Source organism: Marmota marmota, unplaced genomic scaffold (genome assembly GCF_001458135.2).
Source record: "Marmota marmota marmota unplaced genomic scaffold, marMar, whole genome shotgun sequence".
In the NCBI taxonomy this organism is placed as follows: Eukaryota; Metazoa; Chordata; class Mammalia; order Rodentia; family Sciuridae; genus Marmota; species Marmota marmota.
Genome location: NW_026000153.1, coordinates 12,485,592 through 12,505,815, shown reverse-complemented (window position 1 = coordinate 12,505,815; position 20,224 = coordinate 12,485,592). Strand labels below are relative to the sequence as shown.

General features: G+C 38.0%; 1 protein-coding gene and 1 pseudogene across 2 annotated transcripts in view; both read left to right on the top strand.

Annotated features, from left to right (window-relative positions):
- Aoah (acyloxyacyl hydrolase) overlaps positions 1–20,224 on the top strand; it is a 213,642-nt gene that overhangs the window by 33,787 nt on the left and 159,631 nt on the right. For both annotated transcript variants that reach the window (XM_015490228.2, XM_048786464.1), the window contains exon 3: positions 11,642–11,708. In XM_015490228.2, coding sequence (XP_015345714.1) covers positions 11,642–11,708 — 67 coding nt within the window. The remainder of the gene's footprint in view (positions 1–11,641; positions 11,709–20,224) is intronic.
- Positions 18,830–19,853, top strand: LOC107146021 (annotated as a pseudogene).

Sequence of the window (20,224 nt, the reverse complement as noted above, 5' to 3'; positions counted from 1 at the left end):
AATGTACCAATTTAATTTTCTTAAAGCAAGCTTGCAAGGCTGGTACACATGCCTATAATCCCAATGACTTGGGAGACTGAAGGAGGAGTATCACTTGAGCCATGAGTTTAAGACCAGCCTAGACAACTGAGTTCGACCCCATCTTTAAAAAAGAAAAGAAAGCAAGTCTAGCCCCTTATTCTTCTTGCTTCCTATCCAACCATGTGATTGCTCTCTTCTTCCTGCATATTTCCCTTCCATGTTGTGATGCAGCCAAGGAAGTGGGATGGGGGGTGGGTTCCTCACCAGAAACTGAACAGATGGGGCCACCCAATCTTGGATATTTAACCTCTCATTCAAATGGAGAGCTAAATAAACCTCTTTTTTGCTATGAAATATCTAATCTCAAGTATTTTGTTATAGCAACAGAAAACAAAAGAATTCAGACTTTATATTTTCACATCTCTAAGTTACAGAAAAAGGGGAAAATGTTATTACAATTTCACAAAAGTGAGGAAAAGTCATAGTTATTGTTAAGTCTTGTTTAAATTGTTTGCCATTTCTGTGTATAATAGACCCGACTGACAAATTTAACCATTTGCAACTTGAGTTTGACTTTTCTCTTTTTAGGCAAAGATGTGTTGTCCAAAGGTAGAAGACTAAATAAAAATCCCATTTTCTAGATTAGCCCTTCTTTTTTTCTATAGTATCAAAATAAAAAAAAAAATCCAAAACAAGATTACTGGTATTTAGGCATCCTGTTGACTCTTCATCCACAGGGAATTTCTGTCTGACATGGTAAAATGAGAGGCTGAAAAGTCAGATTCTAGTGAAATGGAAGTTGTCACTTTGCTAAGGGAAGAAGGCATATAGTTGGGTTTTCAATTGTGGGCCTACCATTCTGGGCACTGTTTCCCACATCCATAAAGTGGGTACAATAATGTCCACCTCCTTTTACATCTGTCAAGTGTAACGACCTTTTGACCTGTACTGAATGTCTGGTTTCCATCTGCAGGTAAAGCAGTAATTGATAAACTGAAAATAAAACCAAGCAGCCTTCCTAAGCCATTGAAATTGCTCCAGTTGAATTTTTTTTTTTCAGAATGGTTACATGAACTGTATGGGATGACAAAGATAGAGTATCTCCTAGTGTAGGTTTCTCTTAGAAAACATAATAGGCCTGGCCTACAATGCCTCACTGAACCCAGTATTGCCTTCTGTCTGCTAAGCCACAAAAAATGGGAGATAGAAGGATGAAATTATGTATATAAACATAAAATTATTTTTGAAACTATGTTTAAGTATTCCTTTTCTCTCTAAAGGTAACCAAGAATAAAGCACATGACCTTAGCAGAGAAAGCAAATAAGCTACATTCTTGAAAAGAATCACTCAGTAAATCACGTTGCCCTTTCTGGTACCTGGGCAGACAGTTTTTTCAAACTGTGCAAAGTATTTCTGACCTTCCTTTTCACCCGCCGCTTTTGCCTCCAGCTCTCATTAGTAAATACCTTGGAAGAATCTCAGAATTGTTAATGGAAAAAATGATTAATGGAATCATTCTCACTAGGGGTCAACAGAATCACATGCCCTGAGTGTCTTGCCAGAACTTCCTTGAGTCACCTATGCAGAAATCTCATCTCTGTGGAATATGATAGTTAAAAACTCATGGAGCCTTAGAAGGAAGAAGGTAACTCATGTATCCTAGTATTGTGTGTAATTATAATGAACCAATTTAATTTTAATATGTAGCCTCAAAAGTAGTTACATGATCAATAGGTCTCACTGTGCTTCAAGTTTCTCATTAATAATTAATGTATAACAGTACCTGCTTGACCTGAGATAGACAAGGCATCAAACAAAATGTCCTAAGTGTGTCCAAATGTACACTATAAATAACATTGGCTCTTAGAGTAAAAGACTTTAACCTCAGCTGAACCATTTAATATGTATGTGATCTAAGCTCTCTAAGTTTCAGTGTTCTTGCCTATAGAATGAGGATAAAAATAAGTGTTCCTTCAAAAGTATCTTAGGTGCAAGAAAGCAATGGGAAACATGAAGGTGACAAAAATTGGAACATCCTAGGTTTTGTTGCACACACAGGTGTACACCTAATGTATGATGACTGTTGAATGGGTCCTTTCTGAACTCTCCTTTGCCCTTTGGAATGGACATATTTTCTTTTTTCCTGTGCTGTTGCAAGTTCCCATTCTTTGGATTCTTTGGATGTGTAGAAATCACCTTCCTGGTCACAAGCAGTGTTCTACAGTATAATTTTTACTTTAGATAGTGTCTTTGCCCATTGGTGCTGCTATAACAAAATAGCACAGAGTAATTTATAATGAACAGAAATTTATTCCCGGGAAGTCCAAGAGTATGACACTGGTATCTGATGAGGGCCTTCATGCTGTCATCCCATGGCAGAAGACAGAAAGGCAAAAGAGGATAATTAGTGAGAGAGCAAGAGGGAGCCAGATTTGCTTTTGTAACAAGCCTTTCTTCAGGATAGCTAACCCACTCCTGCAATAACAAATGAGTCCATTCATGAAAGAAATCACCTCATATTAGGCTCCACTTCTCAACATTGTTGCAGGGAGAATTGATTTTTCAACACATGACATTCAGTGGACGCATCCCAACCATGGAAGATAAGTTACTATCAATACACTATTGTATTTCTTCACTGGTATCAGTAACAGTCAGATTCCCATCTGATCCTACTGGGGATATCTGCTCCTTCCTGAGGCTGTATATTTCTGTTATCCACCCTTCCATGAGATCTTAGAATTTAGCTCTCAGAAGGCCAACTCATGTCCCTACATCCACCATTGCTCCAGGGGCCTCTCAAGCTTACGACCACAGAATTCATTTGAGGAGAATGGTTGTTCAAATGGCTGGTCCTGCTCTGAGAGTGAGGAGAACCCTGTAGCCATTTGCTTTGACTTGAGCAAAACAGAATTCTAAGAAACACACGAGTACCTCTTATCTTACTGGAAAGAAGATGAATTTTCTCTCCCTCTCTCAGCTGGTAATGTAAGTTAATCAAAGAACTTACTAATGTCAGTTTTTAAATTGCTCTGCTCTGGGCTATGCTAGTTCTGCATTAACAATACTTTAAACTCGCTTCTAAACCACCTCTGTCCTTCACTTAATTTTGAATGTCTCATATAAAATTCTCTAAACTTACAAGATGCTATAATAAAGGGGACCAAATATAATTGCCACATTCTTCAGTGAAGGAAATTGTAGTTCACATAAAGAAACACCTTCCCCAAGGTCAGAAGCCAAAGAGCTGCTAATGGAACTGGGGTTTCAGAGTCCTTTGACATCAGAGGGTTTTTGGGGGCAATCTCCTCAACAGCATCCCTAAAAAGGATCATCTAAGGGGAGGGAATATACTTTTAGACGTGTCTATTGAGTTAAAATTCACATGCTATCCAATTTACTCATATAAAGTATAAATTTGGTGACTTTCTATAAATTCACTATAATCAATTTGTATATTCCATCACCACAATCAATTTTAGAACTTTTTCTTGCCCCAAAAAGATATTCCATAACCCTGAGCTGTCACTCCCCAAACACACACATTCTCCATCCCCTGTCAAACATTGCTCTGCTTTCTGTCTCTGTGAATTTCCCCCTTATGGGCATTCCCTATAAATTGAATCATACAATATTTCATCTTTTGTGATTGGTTTCTTTCACTTAGCATAGTAGTTTCTCTCACATAGCATAATGTTTTAAGATTTTTTTAAAAAAAATTTTATTCATCGATGGACCTTTATTTTATTTATTTACTTATATGTGGTGCTGAGAACCTAACTCAGTGCCTCACACAGGCTAGGCAAGCGCTCTACCACTGAGCCACAGCTCCAACCCTTAAGATGCTTTTAATGTGAATACATGTTGTAGCATAATTCATTATTATTTTTTCATGGTGGAATAATATTCCATTATATGTATATCAACATTTTGTTTATTAGTCTGTTAGTTGATGAACACTTTGAGTGGCTAGTATAAATAATTACTGCTATGAATATTTGAGCACAAGTTTTTGTCTGAAGATACTCTCAGTCCTCTCAGGTTTTGATGTAGGAGAAGAAGTGCTGGACCATATAGCAAATTGCTCAATCATAGGCTAAACAATTTGAGGAATTGCTAGGCTGGTTACCAAAGAGGCCACACTATATTATATTCCTACCAGCATTGTATGAAGCTTCTAATTTTTCCCATGCTCAGCGCTTATTCTCTTAACTAGAGGATATCCTAGAAGGTATTGTATCTAAGATTTAGAGAAGCTAACTTTACTAAAAGCAGTGACTCTTCCTTTAGGCCTGCAGATGCCCAATGGGTAGCTACTTTCAGACCCAAGTGGCATTGAACTGGAAATCAACAAAAAGAAAAAAACCAAACAGGAAATCCCAAACATATGAAAATTAAATAACACACTTCTAAAAAACAAATCGATCAAATAAAAAAAAATCTCGAGAGAATTTTTTTTAATATTTATTTTTTAGGTGTAGATGGATACAACACAATGCCTTTATTTTTATATGGTGCTGAGGATCAAACCCCAGGCCCCGTCCATGCTAGGCAACCGCTCTACTGCTGAGCCACAATCCCAGCCCTAGAGAGAAATTTTAAAATATTTTGAAGGGGGTCAAAGTGAAATTATAAGGTTGGCATCTCAGCCTTCACTTTGTATCTGTCTCCTTTTACTACATTAAATTTGGGGTCAAGACCCTGTTTATCTCTGCATGTAGGCATGGGAATCATTTAAGGAGTATTTATCTGAAAACTACTAATATAGGATTAGCACTAAATTTACCTAACCTCTCATCCCCCTTCAAGACTGAGGACAGATTTGCAAGGAGATTTGTAGCATCCTGTTTCAGACCCCTGAAGTGGCACTAGAAATCTCCAGTTGTTGTCCTACTCCTTCTAGGAATAGCAGGAGCCATCCTCTCATGGGAACTGAATTGCCACCTTCCAGATGACAGTTCTGATGAACAAACATCCTGAGCAAGTAGAAATTGCTCCTGCAAGTGATAAGGACTTTTCTGGAGCTACTTTGCAGAATCAGGACTGAGAGAATGATCAACTAGGCCACAGTTTGAACAAGACTGTTGACTATGCAGACCTTCAGCCCATACCCCAATTCTTGTCTATTTAAACCTGAAGGTCTTGTCAGCACTCCAAAGACAGGATCTCACGTTGCCTGCCCAATGTGGCCATAGTGATTCAAGTTTCCTTTCCTGCTTTTCACCACAACATTTTCTGTTTGTTTTTTGGGGACAGTGGTATCCTGGTTAGCTGGGATCCCCAGGAGTTAGGCCTCTGGCCTAGGATGCCGGTGACAGCATAAAGTTGTGTCTCATCTTGGTTTGGATTTATATCCCCATGATAGCTAATGATATGGAGCACCTTTTCAGGTACTTATTGGACATTTATATATATTTTTTGGCAATATACCTGTTCATGTCCATTGCAATTTTTAAAAATTAGACTATGCCTTATTTATTGTTGAGTTAAGTTCAAAGTTCATCCACAAACTTTCATCCTGTTTATAGTCAACTAATTTACTCCTTCTTAACAATTATGCTTCAATTTCTCATTAAACAAACCTAGCCATTAAAAGAGTTCAGGAAATATCACCTCAAAATATGTCACTATAGTGTATTAATTACCACTCGCTAAACAGAGCTAGGCTCTAATCTGCAAAAACACAAATCCTCCAAAGGAATTTGATTGTTATCAATCTCCTGAAAAATTAATGTTTATCAAGTAATCAGAGTTAGAAAAGATAGAAAACTGACCACACCTAGCAAGAACTTGTTAAAACTCATCTTCAGCTCTTCTAAGGGTCCATTCATATTCCCCCAATTACTCTGAAGATTTTTTTAAAACTTCCTAATCACCTCATTTACTTCCATGAGAGAACTGAGTCAAAGGACTCTTCCTCTTTTCTTAACTGACCTTCCTAAAGATTGCTCTAAACTATTGTTATCTGGGATGACTAATCTGAGTTCAAGCTTCAGTACCAGTACCTGCCAAGAAAATGACAAGCCTTGTCAGGAAATGGTCAATGGTGAAATTTGTTTCAACAGACCTGAATCTTTGTCTTTTTCAGTGAAAAACCTTCCCATGATCTGATCTTCCTTTTTCTTGATCATATGTGTATATGATCATATATGTATATATGACAGAGAAAGAGAGGGAGATGCCCCTTCAAATGGAGATTTCCTTTCTAAACTTCTTTTATTACCAAGGAAGAGTTTGGGGGGCAGAGCAAAGACCAGGACAAGAAGAGGCACTTGATTGGAAGAGGCAGTCAACAGAAGTCTGAGGGGAAGGATTTTGTTACCAGAGTCCTAGGCCAGGGGTCTGACTCCAGGGATTCTAGCCAACCGTACAGCCTTTTGTCCCAAACAGAAAAGGTAATGGTAAAAAGTAGAGAAGAAACTTTAACTGATATGGCCATCTTAGGAAGGCAAAGTGAGATCCAGCACCTCAGCCCCATCTCTGGGGGTTATAACAGAAGCATTAGGTTTAAAAAGAGGAAGCATTGGGGCAGGGATGAGAGGTCTGCATGATTAAGCAGTCCTAGTCAAACTGTGGGGGGTTTGGCTGATCATCTCTCAGTTCTGATTCTATGAGGTGGCTCTGGAGAAATCCTTATTGCTTGGGGTGGCAATTGCTACTTGTTGTTCAGGATGATTATCTGTCAGACCTATGATCCAGGAAGGTGGTAATTTGGTTCCCATGTGACGATCACTCCTGACTGAGTCAGGGTGGCAGTCTCATCAGGGGGTGATTCCCTGGAAGGTATAGAACAATGACTGAAAATTCCTAGATGCTTCTCCAGGGATCTGAAAGAGGGTGTTGTAAAAGCTAACAGTCAAATGTTCCTGAACATCTCATCTCAATCTTGAAGGGGAACCAGATAGGTAAGTTTAGGGCTAATAAACTGTACTACTAGCTTTTATGTGACCACTCCTTAAATGATTAACATGTGTATGTGTAGAGCCGAGCAAGTCAAAAAGTTTAAGGTAATAAAGGAGACAGATTTAAAAAATGGAGTTGCATTGAAACAGACTGAATTTGGGGGGCCCCATCTGAAATTGGAAATGGCTTCCTTATGCTGAGAGTGGAGGCTTCAGGGAGTGGTGGGGCTGGGACCCCCCACCCTGAAAGGCTCCAAAGAAGATGGGGATGGAGATTTCCCAGTCGGGCCTATCTGAGGCAGGCCAACTCCATCTGCATAGATGCATGTTCTGCCTTTTGTCTCACTTCCTGGCCACTGTCTCTTCTCCCCTGACTTCTCTCCTTCAAAGGTTTGGCTCAATCTCAGGAATTTTGGAGATAGAACCTTTGAAACAAGCTTCTTCTATCTTCCTTCAAAGGTGGTTTGGAATGAAACCTATTTTCCTATGAATTTGACTGAATATTTCTGAAGCAGTGAGCATTATGGCCCAGCCTCTTTCTCCCTGAGCAGCATTAGAGCTGCCCAGTAACAGTATCCTGCTTTTAGTTACTCACTGGGTATCTGCAGACCTAAATGGAGTCCCTGCCTCCCCACTGTGGCCACTGCAACCCCAAGATAAGTCTCATTCATTTCTCTAGAAAATGGTGGTCTCTGTATAGAAAATAGAAAATTGGCTGCAGTTCCAGACTGGGTGGTGGCGGGGGGGTCTAGACTAATTAGATCCAGATTAACTCATAATTCCTTCTCTTATGGAACAGGGAGTTCTGGACTCTTCAACCCCAGATGAACTCATCATATCTATCTAGTCTAGTTTCTTTCTGACCAAACATTTAAGACATCTCTATAAGATCCAATCTTATTCCTAACAAACCCATTTTAGTTCCTGTCTGACTTGCTCAGCCACCACAAACTCCAAGGGTCATATGATCTCTCCCAGCACAAATTAACCATGGACTTGGGCTCAAGGCACAAAGAGGAATCTTTTATTCATGATTATAAAATCAACTTCCAAACCAAAAATTTGCTCAAACAAACTCTGTTTAAAACAAAATCTGGGTAGTTTCAGAATCCTAAAGAGAATTTACCCATGATCCCTAGATATAGCAGGAAAACAGTGAGCACCTTGGACTCAGTAGTTACCTATCTCTGGCTATCGTGCTCCTGAGAAGTCCCTGGAGATCTGCTTTGGATTCTGCTGACTAGCAAAATCTGTTAAAAGAAAAAATCCCTAGGCTTTTAAATTTTAGTAGAGCTTATTTGAGCAATTATATACAAAACAGAACAAGTAGAAGAGAATAAAAAATTCATAAATCAGATAAACTCTGGAACAAAAGCAGGTCCAGAGAAATCCAACTAGTAACATGATCTGATAGCATTTATAGAAAATGGAAGGAAGTGTGTCATAGAAACAACTTAATTGTTTCCAGTTTAATTGATTAATTGGCTATGGAGTCTCCTGCATTTAACTAATGCTCAGCTGTTGCAATGACACTCCACATTGGTTTAGTCTCTTGATACCTAGTGCAAAAGCCTAGTCCAAATCAACTGCCTCCCACAAATTTGATGTAAGTTTTAATAGTCCTTTATATATTCTAGTACCCTGTGCTAAATCATCTATCATATGATTTGCAAATGTCTTCTTGCATTCTTTTCTCAATGCTAACCTTTGAAGCACAAAATAAGTTGTTTTTTTTTTTAATTTTGAGGAAATCAAATTTGTTCATTTTTTTTCTTTTTCTCATATTTTTGGTGTCATATTTAAGCTAGTTCAAACACACAGTGATTTGTAGCAATATTTTCTTCTAAGATTTTTATAGTTGAAGCTTTTACAGTTAGGTCTTTGGTCCATCTTGAGTTGTTTTTATAATGGTGTGAGGTGAAGGAATGCATTTATTCTTTTGCTCCAATTGTTCCAAGCACCATTTGTTAAATTCCTCCCACTATTGAAATTTTCTTGGCACCCTTGTCAAAAGTCAATTGATTAGACATTTTAGGGTTTATTTTGAGGCTTTTGATTCTATTTCATTGATCTGTATCCCTATTCTAATATCCCACTGTCTTGGTTATTTTTATAATAATTTTGAAATTGGAAAGTATAAACTCTCTACCTTTGTTTTCCTCTTTCAAAATTATTTTAGCTATTCTGAATTTTGAATTTCCCCATAAAGATTAGGATCAGCTGATCATTTTCTACATAGAAGTTAGGACTTTGATGGAGATTGCATTAAATCTGTGGGCCAATTTAGGGAGATTGCCACCTTAACAATATTAAGTCTGCCAATCCATAAACTGAGGATGTATTTCCATTTATTTAGGTCTTCTTTAACTTCTTTTAATAATAGAGATTCAAAGAATATATCATATCTTTTTGTTAAATGTATTCCTAAATGTTTAATTCTTTTTGATACTATTGTAAATGGCATTGTTTTTTTAATTTCATTTATTTGCTCATTTATGCTTCACAGAAAGACAGTTGAGTTTGCATTACAACTTTGTATCCTGCCACAAATTTGCTAAACTCATTTAGTAGTTATTGTAGTTTTTAAATGGATTTCTTAGGATTTTGAACATACAAGATGATATCATCTACACAATAGTATTATTTTCTTTTTTTTTTTGATTCTGGATGCCTTTTCTCTCTCTCTCTCTCTCTCTCTCTCTCTCTCTCTCTCTCTCTCTCTCTCTCTTTTATTGTCAACCCCAGAGAGCANTCTTTCATCTGCTGTTCTTCTCTTCTCTCTCTCTCTCTCTCTCTCTCTCTCTCTCTCTCTCTCTCTCTCTCTCTCTCTCTCTCTCTCTCTCCTAACTTTTTGGCTAGAATTCCCAATATAATGTTGAATAGAAGTGGTGACAGCAAACATTCTTGCCTTTCCTCATCTTAGAAGGAAATGATTCATTCTTTTGCCATTAAATATCACATCAGCTGTGACATTTTTGTAGATAACCTTTATCATGTTATAGAAGTTCCCTTTTATTCCTACTTTTTTGTTTTTGTTCTCTCTCTTTTTTTTATTCATGAAGGGATGTGGTATTTTGACAAATATTTTCTCATCTATTAAATGATTATACGGTTTTTGTCTTTTCTTGATGTGATGTAAAATATTTGTTGATTTTCAGATGTTAAAAAACTTTTTCATTTTGGGGATAAATTTTACAAGGTTACAGTATAAAACTTATTTCTATGTTGCTGGTATTTTATTGAGGATTTTTGTGGCCATATTTATAAGAGAATTTGGTTATAGTTTTCTTTTTTAAGGGATGTGCCTGGTTTTTGTATCAAAGTAATACTGTCATTATGACTGTTAAGAAATGGAGTCTCCTCTTCCAGTTTTTTGAAAAGTTGTGATGAGTTGGTGTTGATCTTTAAATGCTTGGTAGAAGTCACCAGTGAGGTCTTCTAGTCTAGGGCTTTTATTTGTGAGAGTTTTTTTTTTTTAATAGTTGGACCCAATACCTTTATTTTATTTTTTTATTTAGTTTTTTCTGTGGTGCTGAGGATCGAACCCAGCGCCTCGCATGTGTTAGGCAAGCACTCTACCACTGAGCCATAACCGCAGACCTGTGAGATGTTTATTAATAATTTAATCTTCCTACTTGTTATATGTCTATGCAAATTGTCCATTTATTCTTGAGTCACTTTTGGCATTTTTGTCTTTCTAGAATTTCCCCATTTCATCTAAGTTATCTAATTTATTGCTATGCAGTTAATAACAGTATTCCCTTATAACTTGTTATTTCATTAAATTCAGCAGTAATGTGGAGATATATTTTTAATTGCTTAGTTCAAGAACATACTATGTTTGAAGTTGTCCTTTATTGTTTTTAAAAATCCATGTAATATATCTATTTTAATACAAAAATAATATTTAATATCACTTACCTCTAAGTGAAATTGAAGAACCAGGGAGAGTTCCCTATATTTTTTCTGTTATTTCAACAACTCACGCTTCAAGCAAGGCCTAGGTCCCCCAATTTGAGCATGGAAAGGTCAATTCGCTTCAGTCATCTCTTCCCAGGACCGCTCATCTGGCCCTAACTATAAGACCCAAAGTTTAATTAGCAGGGTTCCACAACAGACTCACAAAGTGGAGAAGCAGGATGAGAATTGACTAGTCACAATATGTAGATGGATCCATCCACAAAACATCCCTGAGTCCTCCTGAGATATTTTGTTGAAGGGTGTACCTGTGCCGTGTGTGTCTGTGTTCAGGATGCAGGTGGCAGTGCAGGGACAACGGTTAACAGTTGATCTTCTAGCTCCAGGACGGTAACAGCAAAAATTAGACCCGAGAAGAATATCTGTCCGATCCACATTCCAGATTATTGACTTTCACACAAGTTGTGTTTCTTTCAATTTCAACAAATGAGATCTAAGCCCACATTCAGATATTCCTTGGTTTCGATAAAGAAAATGAAAACCCAAAGTGAAACTGTTTTCATAATAAACTGTTGGTCTTTAGCACATCTAGTAAAGTGGAATTCATGTAAACCTGAGATGGAAATGATATTTTAACAGATACATTCACTTTAAAATTACCAAAGCCTTAAAATTAAATACTCACATTCTTCATTAATTAATTACTCAACCTTTGTTCCTCATTAAGATCATCATTAACTTGTGTTTTAAATTCACCATAATAAAATGAATTCTATTTGCTCTCTTTATTTTTTCTTAGAAAAACTGTTCTTGAAAACCACCTGCTACTTAATGGTTCACAAGTTTGGATCAGATATCATAAAACTGTGAGTATGACATGGCATTGAAGTTGAGTCAGTTCTCTGGCCTTCAGGGAAACTGGGAGAGAGGAGCCTTTGTTCTATGGGTTTACCAGACAAGGACTTGAGCTGATATTCCAGGTCTTGGTAATACTGGAAAATTGAAACAAGATTCAGCTCCTTTGTCACTCTAGTGAGGCTCACCTTGAATTGCAGTGTGGGAAGCTGGTCACTTCCTCTCCAAGAGGCTTTCAGAGGGAATTTACCTACTACAGATGACCCTAGAATATTGGCTGACACAAGCACTTGCCCCCATTGCCCATGGGCTGCCCAACCTGTGCCCACTCTTCCCCTCCCCTCCAAACCCCTATTCTCCAGGGTCTTCTCTCCTCACACTGGCTGGTTTCTGTAAGGTCAGGCACCAGTGATCAACAGTAGGCAGATTAAAAGCTGCTGAACAAGGCTTTATTGAGATGTGCTCCCTGGCGAGATCCTCCAGTCTAATAGAGCGGGTTGGGATTGGAATTTTATTGGGCTTAGTGCGGCAAGAAAGGGCTTGGGACAGGAAAGGGAGGTTTTTAGAGTCCTCCTGTGGTTGGTCAGGTGATCTTGCTGAGATCTGTGTCCTTCCAGGATTGGCCAGGAGACCCCGCTGATTGACAGGTGGTGTGGGTTGCCTGGTGCTTTGTTCCCTTAGCCACCTCAAACCCACCTCACTGTTTCCTGGCTCACTCCACCTTCCCAGCTCCATATCATCATCACTACCTGCTTATTTTTCTCTTTTTACCTTTCTTCCTTCTTCAGCTCAGGGCCCTAGACTAGTTAAACCACATTCCTATTTGCGGCACAATTTTACCAGCAAGCCACATATGGCTTTCCTGTAAGTGAGATGTAGTTACTTACTTAATCACTTTGAATACTGTAATAAGCACCCCAAACTGAAGTCCAGAACCTTGACAATCACTTAGTCTAACCACGTGGTCCCTCTCTTTCTTTCTCGTGCTCTTCCCACCCACGGGAACATCATCCAGCATTCCCTGTCCATCCTTCTCTTACTGTCCTCTTTCTATAGTTTAATTATATACAAAAATGTAAATTACATAATAGGTAGGTCATGTATCTCCCTTAAAAGCATATAATTTTATTTTAGCTGTTTTCTTACTTTAGGGAGAAGGCATCATATTTTATAGACCTTTTGGAACTTATCACTTAAGTTTGTAAGTCTAAGATGCCCTCACATAGTTGTGTCACGGCTGTGGTTTATTCACTCCAACTGGACATAACATTGCTTGGTGTCTCTACAGTTGTTAGTTTACTCCCCCTCTCTCTGATGGGCATTTGAGTTGTTTCCTGTTTCCCCTCTGTGAACAGTGCTCCTAGGAACATTCTCACAGGATTCCTCTTTGATGTGCCATTAGCCCTAAAGTAGAGAGGCTCGGAAGACAGCACCATCCTCCACAACAGATAGCCTAGAGCCACAGAATTTTAAAGTCAGAAGGAGCTTAAATTAAAAAGACAAGGGAGATAAACGGTGTTATACCGTGCTGTATTCCTGCCTCTACTAATACTCAGCTTGCTCCATTACAGTGATTTATCATGAGCCTTGGAGTGTGAATGTTCAAGGGCAGGTACCCAGGCTTTTTAGCAAATACCTTGATTATTGCCACTAGCTCCTCACCAGAACAGATGTGCAGGCTTGCCCATTGCCCTGCAATGCCATAACCTACGATATTATTAGACTATTATCTTTTGAATGCAAAGCTAATCATGGCACTCCCTTTGCATACCATTCTTCAAAGTCAGCACTCTGCAGGATTCCTACCCTTGTGCACAAAAGTCTTCATGAAATGGTCCTGAGGACTTTTCCAGATTCATCCCTTGCTACCCCACAGGACCTACTCCACTTATAGTTCTCCTTACCCACCAAGAAGGTTTTGCCTTAAGACGTTTGTAGATGTTTCCAAGCTTGGCACATGCAAAACCTCAACTCCCAGAACTCAGCTCCAGGTCACCTCTTCTGGAAGCAAAATGCAAGCTAATATGAACATGCTACCCCCACTACACATAGGCCATAGGCACGCACACACACACACACACACGCATGCACAATCTCCTAGAACCAATGCAAACCTCTAGCACATCATTTATTGCACCTGTTTGTAATTTAATGATCCCTTTACTTTTCTGAGTTGCTACTAGATTGAAAGTTTTATGAGGACTAGGACTGCATTGCACTCATTTTTATATCTCCAAGTACTTAGCAAAATATTGACTATTCAAAGAAGAAAGGAAGGGAGGAAGGGACAGAAGGAGAGAGGGTAGGAAAAAGAGGAGGGAATGAAGAAAGGAGGAGAGAACTTTGCATCTCCAGGATCTGATGTAATACTTGAGTGTATAAAATCTTCAATTCATGTTTGTTAACTAGTGAAATCTTTAAATAAATAAAAGTATTACTTCAATTGAGCCATGACCAGACTGCTCCAAAGAAAATATATTTGATAGTAATATTAAAATAGAAAAGTAGAAAAACACCTTTAATCCTAGTCAATAAATCTGTTTACACATTTAGTGCTAGCCAATGCTGTTGGAAGAAACACTGCTTAGGCAGAGAAACCCTGGGGCACTTAGATCAAGGCACCAAACAGACAACTGGAAACAGTCACAGAAGCCAAAGGGAGTACAAAGGCAATACATACCCATGACCAAAATGGGTACCAAAGAGCAGCTGCCATGCAAAATATTCTTCTGTAGCAGGCTGTAGAGTAGCAGGTGTGAGAGATAATTAAGCACAAGGTCAGAGAGAGGAAACACAGGGTACTAAGTATTGTAGTTACAGTTGGTGAACTATACAACAGACAAATGTACATGCTTGTTAAGAAAGAATCAGCCCAAGAAGTCACCAAAAGAAGGACCTACTCCTGAGTAGGTAGTGGGGAAGAAAGAAGCTAGTATTTTCCTAAGATAAGTAATTCTCATAAGCTCCAAGTAGGTTATTTTTAAGTAAGACAGTTGCAATAAATTATTCCTTTTCATGGTTCTGTCCTCCTCTTGTTTTGTGTGTCCATAATGTTTCTGTACCCATATTACTTATATGCTGACAGGAATATCTCTTCATATGGTTTGTTCTTCTTATGTTTTCAGTTAGGTAATCAGATACAGCCCTGGGTCAATGTAGGCCCTGAAAATAACAACCACATGATTTAGTTTTACCTGAATATCAGCCTTAAAATATTAAATGTGTTCCTAACCCAGAGGGCATCATTCCTATTATTTCATACCAGTCTGTTCTCAATAATTCATGGACTAATTATGCAGCAATTACATTCCCTACCCACAGGCAGAACCACGGGATGCTGTAGAGAAGTAGGACACCTGAAAACTCATGCATTCCCACAAGAACCTGGCTCATGCCGAGTCTTAGTGTGTTTGGGCTGCTATAACAAAACCCCTTAGACTGGAGTAATTTATACACCACAGACATCTATCATTCCCAGTTCTGGAGGCTGGGAAGTACAAGATCAAGCCATCAGCAGATTCTATCTGGCAAAGGCTTACTCTTTGCTTCATAGAAGCCACCTTCTCCCTGTAGCCTCACATGGCAGAGGGAGCAAATAAGCTCCCTTGGTCCTCTTTCATAATCCCATGATGCAGGCTTTGCCCCTGTGACCTGATTACCTCTAAAGGCCCCACTTCTTAATACCACTGCGGATTGGGTTTCAGCATGAGTTTGGGGGAAATTCAACCTTCAGGCAATAGCATATCAGGAGGAGCTAGCTAAGAAGTCCAGTTCTAGCCAGTGTCCATGTGCTAGGTCCCTCTCTATCAGACCTGACCTCTATTGTTCTCAATGTTGCCACAGAAAACCTGTCTCTGGGTCCTGTCAGTCTCATCTTGCTTCTTGTTATCTATTGATGTTTTCCTCTAAATTGTGTCCCAAGACCAGTAGCTCTTAGAGATTAGAAAAGCCTACACTATTAACATTTTTAGAAGAAAAATGCAAAGCAGAATTCATAACAATTATGTACAATTTAAATATAACTAATGGCTTTTCTAGATATCAAAAATATAAAGCAATGTAATTATATTATTCTCAAGATAATTATAATTATAGAAACTATTAAGCTCATAGTATACTCTAAGGAATGTGGTCCAAAAATGGGGTAAAATATTAAATTATATGAGGAAGATCTTTCAATTCTGTTGGCATGTTCTTTGCTTAGAATTACTATATAAAACTTCATTTGAGAGTAAGGTCAAAAGTCTGAATTTGAGCATCTTCAAGTGAAAAAAGTCCTACCCCCTAATCTTTTCTGTAGGTTCTATTACTTTGCCCATCTGGAAACCCCAAGTCTCTTCTTTAGATTTATGATGATAATGATCATCGTCATCAATATAATTCACCATGATCCTAATTAAGCCTGTCAGTTGTTTCCACCAAATGAGTTGAAGGCTCCCTCCTGCATGCCTCACTCCTGTGCAACTCTATAAAGATAGTAAAAGGAAATAAATTAATATGGGATGTGTTCTGTGTGTATGGAGCTTGGAAGTTACCACTTGGTCCTTATGATAAGTAAAAAGCTGAACAAACTGAAAAATCAACAGTACATCTAAAATTCTTAAGAGAAATAAGGTCACTGGACAAACCACTATCTCTAACACTTGAGAGAGAAGGTGGAAACAGAGAATCACAACTTCCTAGAAGTAGAAGAAACTGCCACAGAAACAAACCAGTAGTGGAGCACAAAAGCCTGAACTGTTCTCTTGACCCATGCTTGATGTGGTCAAATATGAGAGTTAAGACTCCAGAGGTCATTGCCATGGGGGTGTGTTACCATTTGTAACTGGAATGTTCCCCAAAGGCTTATGTGTTGAAGGCTTTGTCCCAAATACATCAGTGTTCCGAGGTGGAATTAGAGAGTAATGATTAGATCATGAGGGCTCTGGTCTCATCAATGGATTGATCCAGTGATGAGTTCATCAAATGGACTATTGAGAGGTGGTGGGACACTACAGGATGTGCAACTAGCTGGAAGAAGTAGGTGACTGAGGGGATACCCTATAAAGGTATCTCTTGTCCCCAGCCCCCTTCTGTCCTCTTTCTGCTTCTCAGTTATCATGAGCTGAGCTACTTGGCTTCCCCATGACCATCCACCATGATGGTCTGCCTCACCACAGGTCCAGAAACAAAGGAGCCAGCTGATAATGAACAAAAACATAAGCCAAAATAAATCCTTCATCCTTTGTTTTTCCTAAGGTATTTTGTCACAGCAATGAAAAGCTAACACAAAGTTAGAGATTATATGAATAATAATGAAGAAGAAGAATGCTTTTGATGGGATTTATTATTAAAATAGTTGAAGAAATAATCTTTGAACTTGAGCATATATCAATAAAAATCTCCCAAACTGAAAAGCAAAGGAAACAAAGAATGAACAAAACAGAATGTCCATGGACTGTGTAATATGTATAATAGGAGTACCAGAAGGAAAATGAGAGAGAGAACGGAACAGAAAAAATATCTGAAATAATGTCTGAGAATTTCCCAAATCAAAATCAGACACCAAACCACAGATCCAGGAAGCTCAGGAAACACCAAGCAGTATAAATGCCAAAGCAAAAAACAAACAAAAAACTATACCTGGGCATAAAATTTTTCAAATATAAAAAAATCAAAGATTATTTTAAACCCTAAAAGAGGTCTAAAGGGGGAATATCTTACCTACAGAGGAGCAAAGACAAGAATTTCATCTGATCTCTCCTCCAAAACAATGCAAACCAGAAGAAAGAATGGAGTAAACTATTTAAAGTTTTAAGATGAAAAAAACCACTAACCTAGAATTCTATACCCTGAAAATCAAGCCCTCAAAAATTAAGAAGAAATAAAGACTTTCTTATACAAAAACAAAATTTTTAAAAATTGAGAGTATGTGTTGCCAATAGACTTTCCTTCCCTGAAATGTTAAAGGAAGTTATCTAGAGAGAGAGAAAAAAAAAACAAACAAACATTATAGGTCAGAAACTCAGATTCACATAGAAGAGTACTAAAGAAGGAAAACTTGAAAGCAAAATAAAAACTCTTATTTTTCTTATTCTTAATTGACCTAACAATTACCAGTTTGTTAAAAATAGTAATAGCACCAACATATAAAATTATGTATGCTTGCATAAATTTGTGTATGAGGGCTCTGTGTGTGTGTGTGTGTGTGTGTGTGTGTGTGAAGGTGGGGAATGACAGCAATTATATAAGCTAAAGGAAGGAGGAATTAGGATTTTTTTTTTGGGGGGGGGGGTTATTATATTATAGTCACAGTACCCTGAAGCAGAATAGTGCTATTTGAAAGTGGGTTTGGATTAGTTGTAACTGTTTATTACAATCTCTAGAGAAACTATTAAGAAAGGTAAGAAAAAAAGAAGTACAAATTGACATGCTAAGAGAGAAAATAGAATTATATAAAATGCTCACTTAAAACCACAGGGCTGGGGCTATAGCTCAGTGGCAGAGCCCTTGCCTAGCATGTGTGAGGTACTGGGTTTGATCCTCAGCGCCACATAAAAATAAACAAATAAAATGAGGGCATGCTGTCCATACACAACTACAAAAAAAATTTTAAAAAAGAACTGGTATGGTGGCACACACTTGTAATCTCAGCAGCTCAGGAGGCTGAGACAGAAGGGTCACAAGTTCAAAGCCAGCCTCAGAAACTTAGCAAGGCCCTAACCAACTTGGCAAGACCTGCCTCAAAATAAAATATAAAAAGGGCTGGGGATGTTGTTCAGTGGTTAAGTACCCCTGGCTTCAAACCCTGGTACCAATAAATAAATAAATAATAAAAAAGTAATAAAATCACAAAAAGCAGAAAAATGCTTGAAAATAAAATGAAAAACAAAAGGACAAGAGCAACAAATAAAGAACAGTAACAAATATAGTAATATTAATCCAACTATATCAATAAACACTTTGGACACCAGCGGTCTAAAAGCACCAGTTAAAAGATAGAGATTGTCAGGGTGGATCAAAAACAAGACTTGACCATATGTTATCTACAAGGAAATCACTATAAACATGAAAACATATGTAGATGAAAAATGAATAGACAAGAATACTGAACAAACAGGTGTGCATGGTGAACACAGGAAATTAAAAAAAAAAAAATACAAGGAAATATGTGACCATGACGTGAATGCTTAGTCTCAGAGATGAGAGGCTTAACAAAAAGGAAGATCAAAATCTAAAAATAAACAAAAGAAAGATGATCTCAGTGCACTGCAAGAAAGGGAAGTCCCCCACCACCCTTCCTGCATATTCTTCCAATGTAATACACAGCTGGGCCCACCTTCTCACATCCTGATTGATACCAACTTTATCAATTTTTCCCTTAAAGCCAAATTGGACTTAGTGCAGTCAATGATGGACTGTAAAATGCCAAGTGTATCCCTTACATAACTGTTTGTGCAATAGCTAGAATTGAGAAATTGGGGCAGGAGTATTGAGTGGCTATAAGGTCACTAAGGATCCATGGTTTAAGCAATTACCATGCACACACCAAGGAATCTATGCAGGTGACTGCTTAATACAAAGAGTAACTCAGTACAAATGTTGCATTGTGGCTATACAGTTGACTGAGAACTTAAAGAGCTAGAAGATCCCTGGAGTTCTTTACATGTACATTTCTAAACATAGGTACAACATAGAGCAGATGCCAGATGATTATGGAGCCCTTTGGTTCTGATTCCTCCAAGACAAATTTCCTCTGCCTTCCTTTGACCCACTTTCTCTCTTACCATTTCAGTAAATATGCTATGAATTATTCTGTTCATCCATTTGCTCTATAATGAGCAGAGTATGGTTAAATATACTCTTTTTGATGATTTTTGAAAAACAAAAGGTGAACGAATAAAGATATCCCATCCTAACATTAATCCAAAGAAAGCAAGAATAGCTATATTAATTTTAAAGGAAACATACTTCAAAGCAAGGAAAAACATCTAAAGAATACTTCATCCAACAGTAGCAGAATGCACATTCTTCTCAGGCTCAAATGGAATATTCACTGGGACAGGACACATTTTGATCCCAAAAGCACATCTTAACAAAATTTAAAGAATATAAATCATAAAATGACTGCTCTTAGACCTCAGTGGCATTAAACTAGAAATCAACAAAAGAAAGAAAACAGGAAATCCCAAACATATGGAAATTAAACAACATACTTCTAAATAACACAGAAATCAAAGAAAGAAAATCTCGAGAACTTTTAAAAGAGGGAAAAGTAAAATTACAAGTTATTAAAATTTGTGAAATAAAGAGAAAGTGGAGCTCAGAGGGAAATTGATAGCATTGAGTGCAGATATTAGAAAAGAAGAAAGATCTAAAATCAATCATCTAAGCTTCCACCTTATGATAACAGAAGAAAAAGAAGAAATTAAATTCAAGCAAGTGAAGGTAGACAGAACTGTGACCATCCACAGAGCAGGCCCAGCGGCCTGCTGAGGGGCAGAGCCGCCCCCCACCCCCCACGCCTGCCAGGTAGGCGGAACGGTGA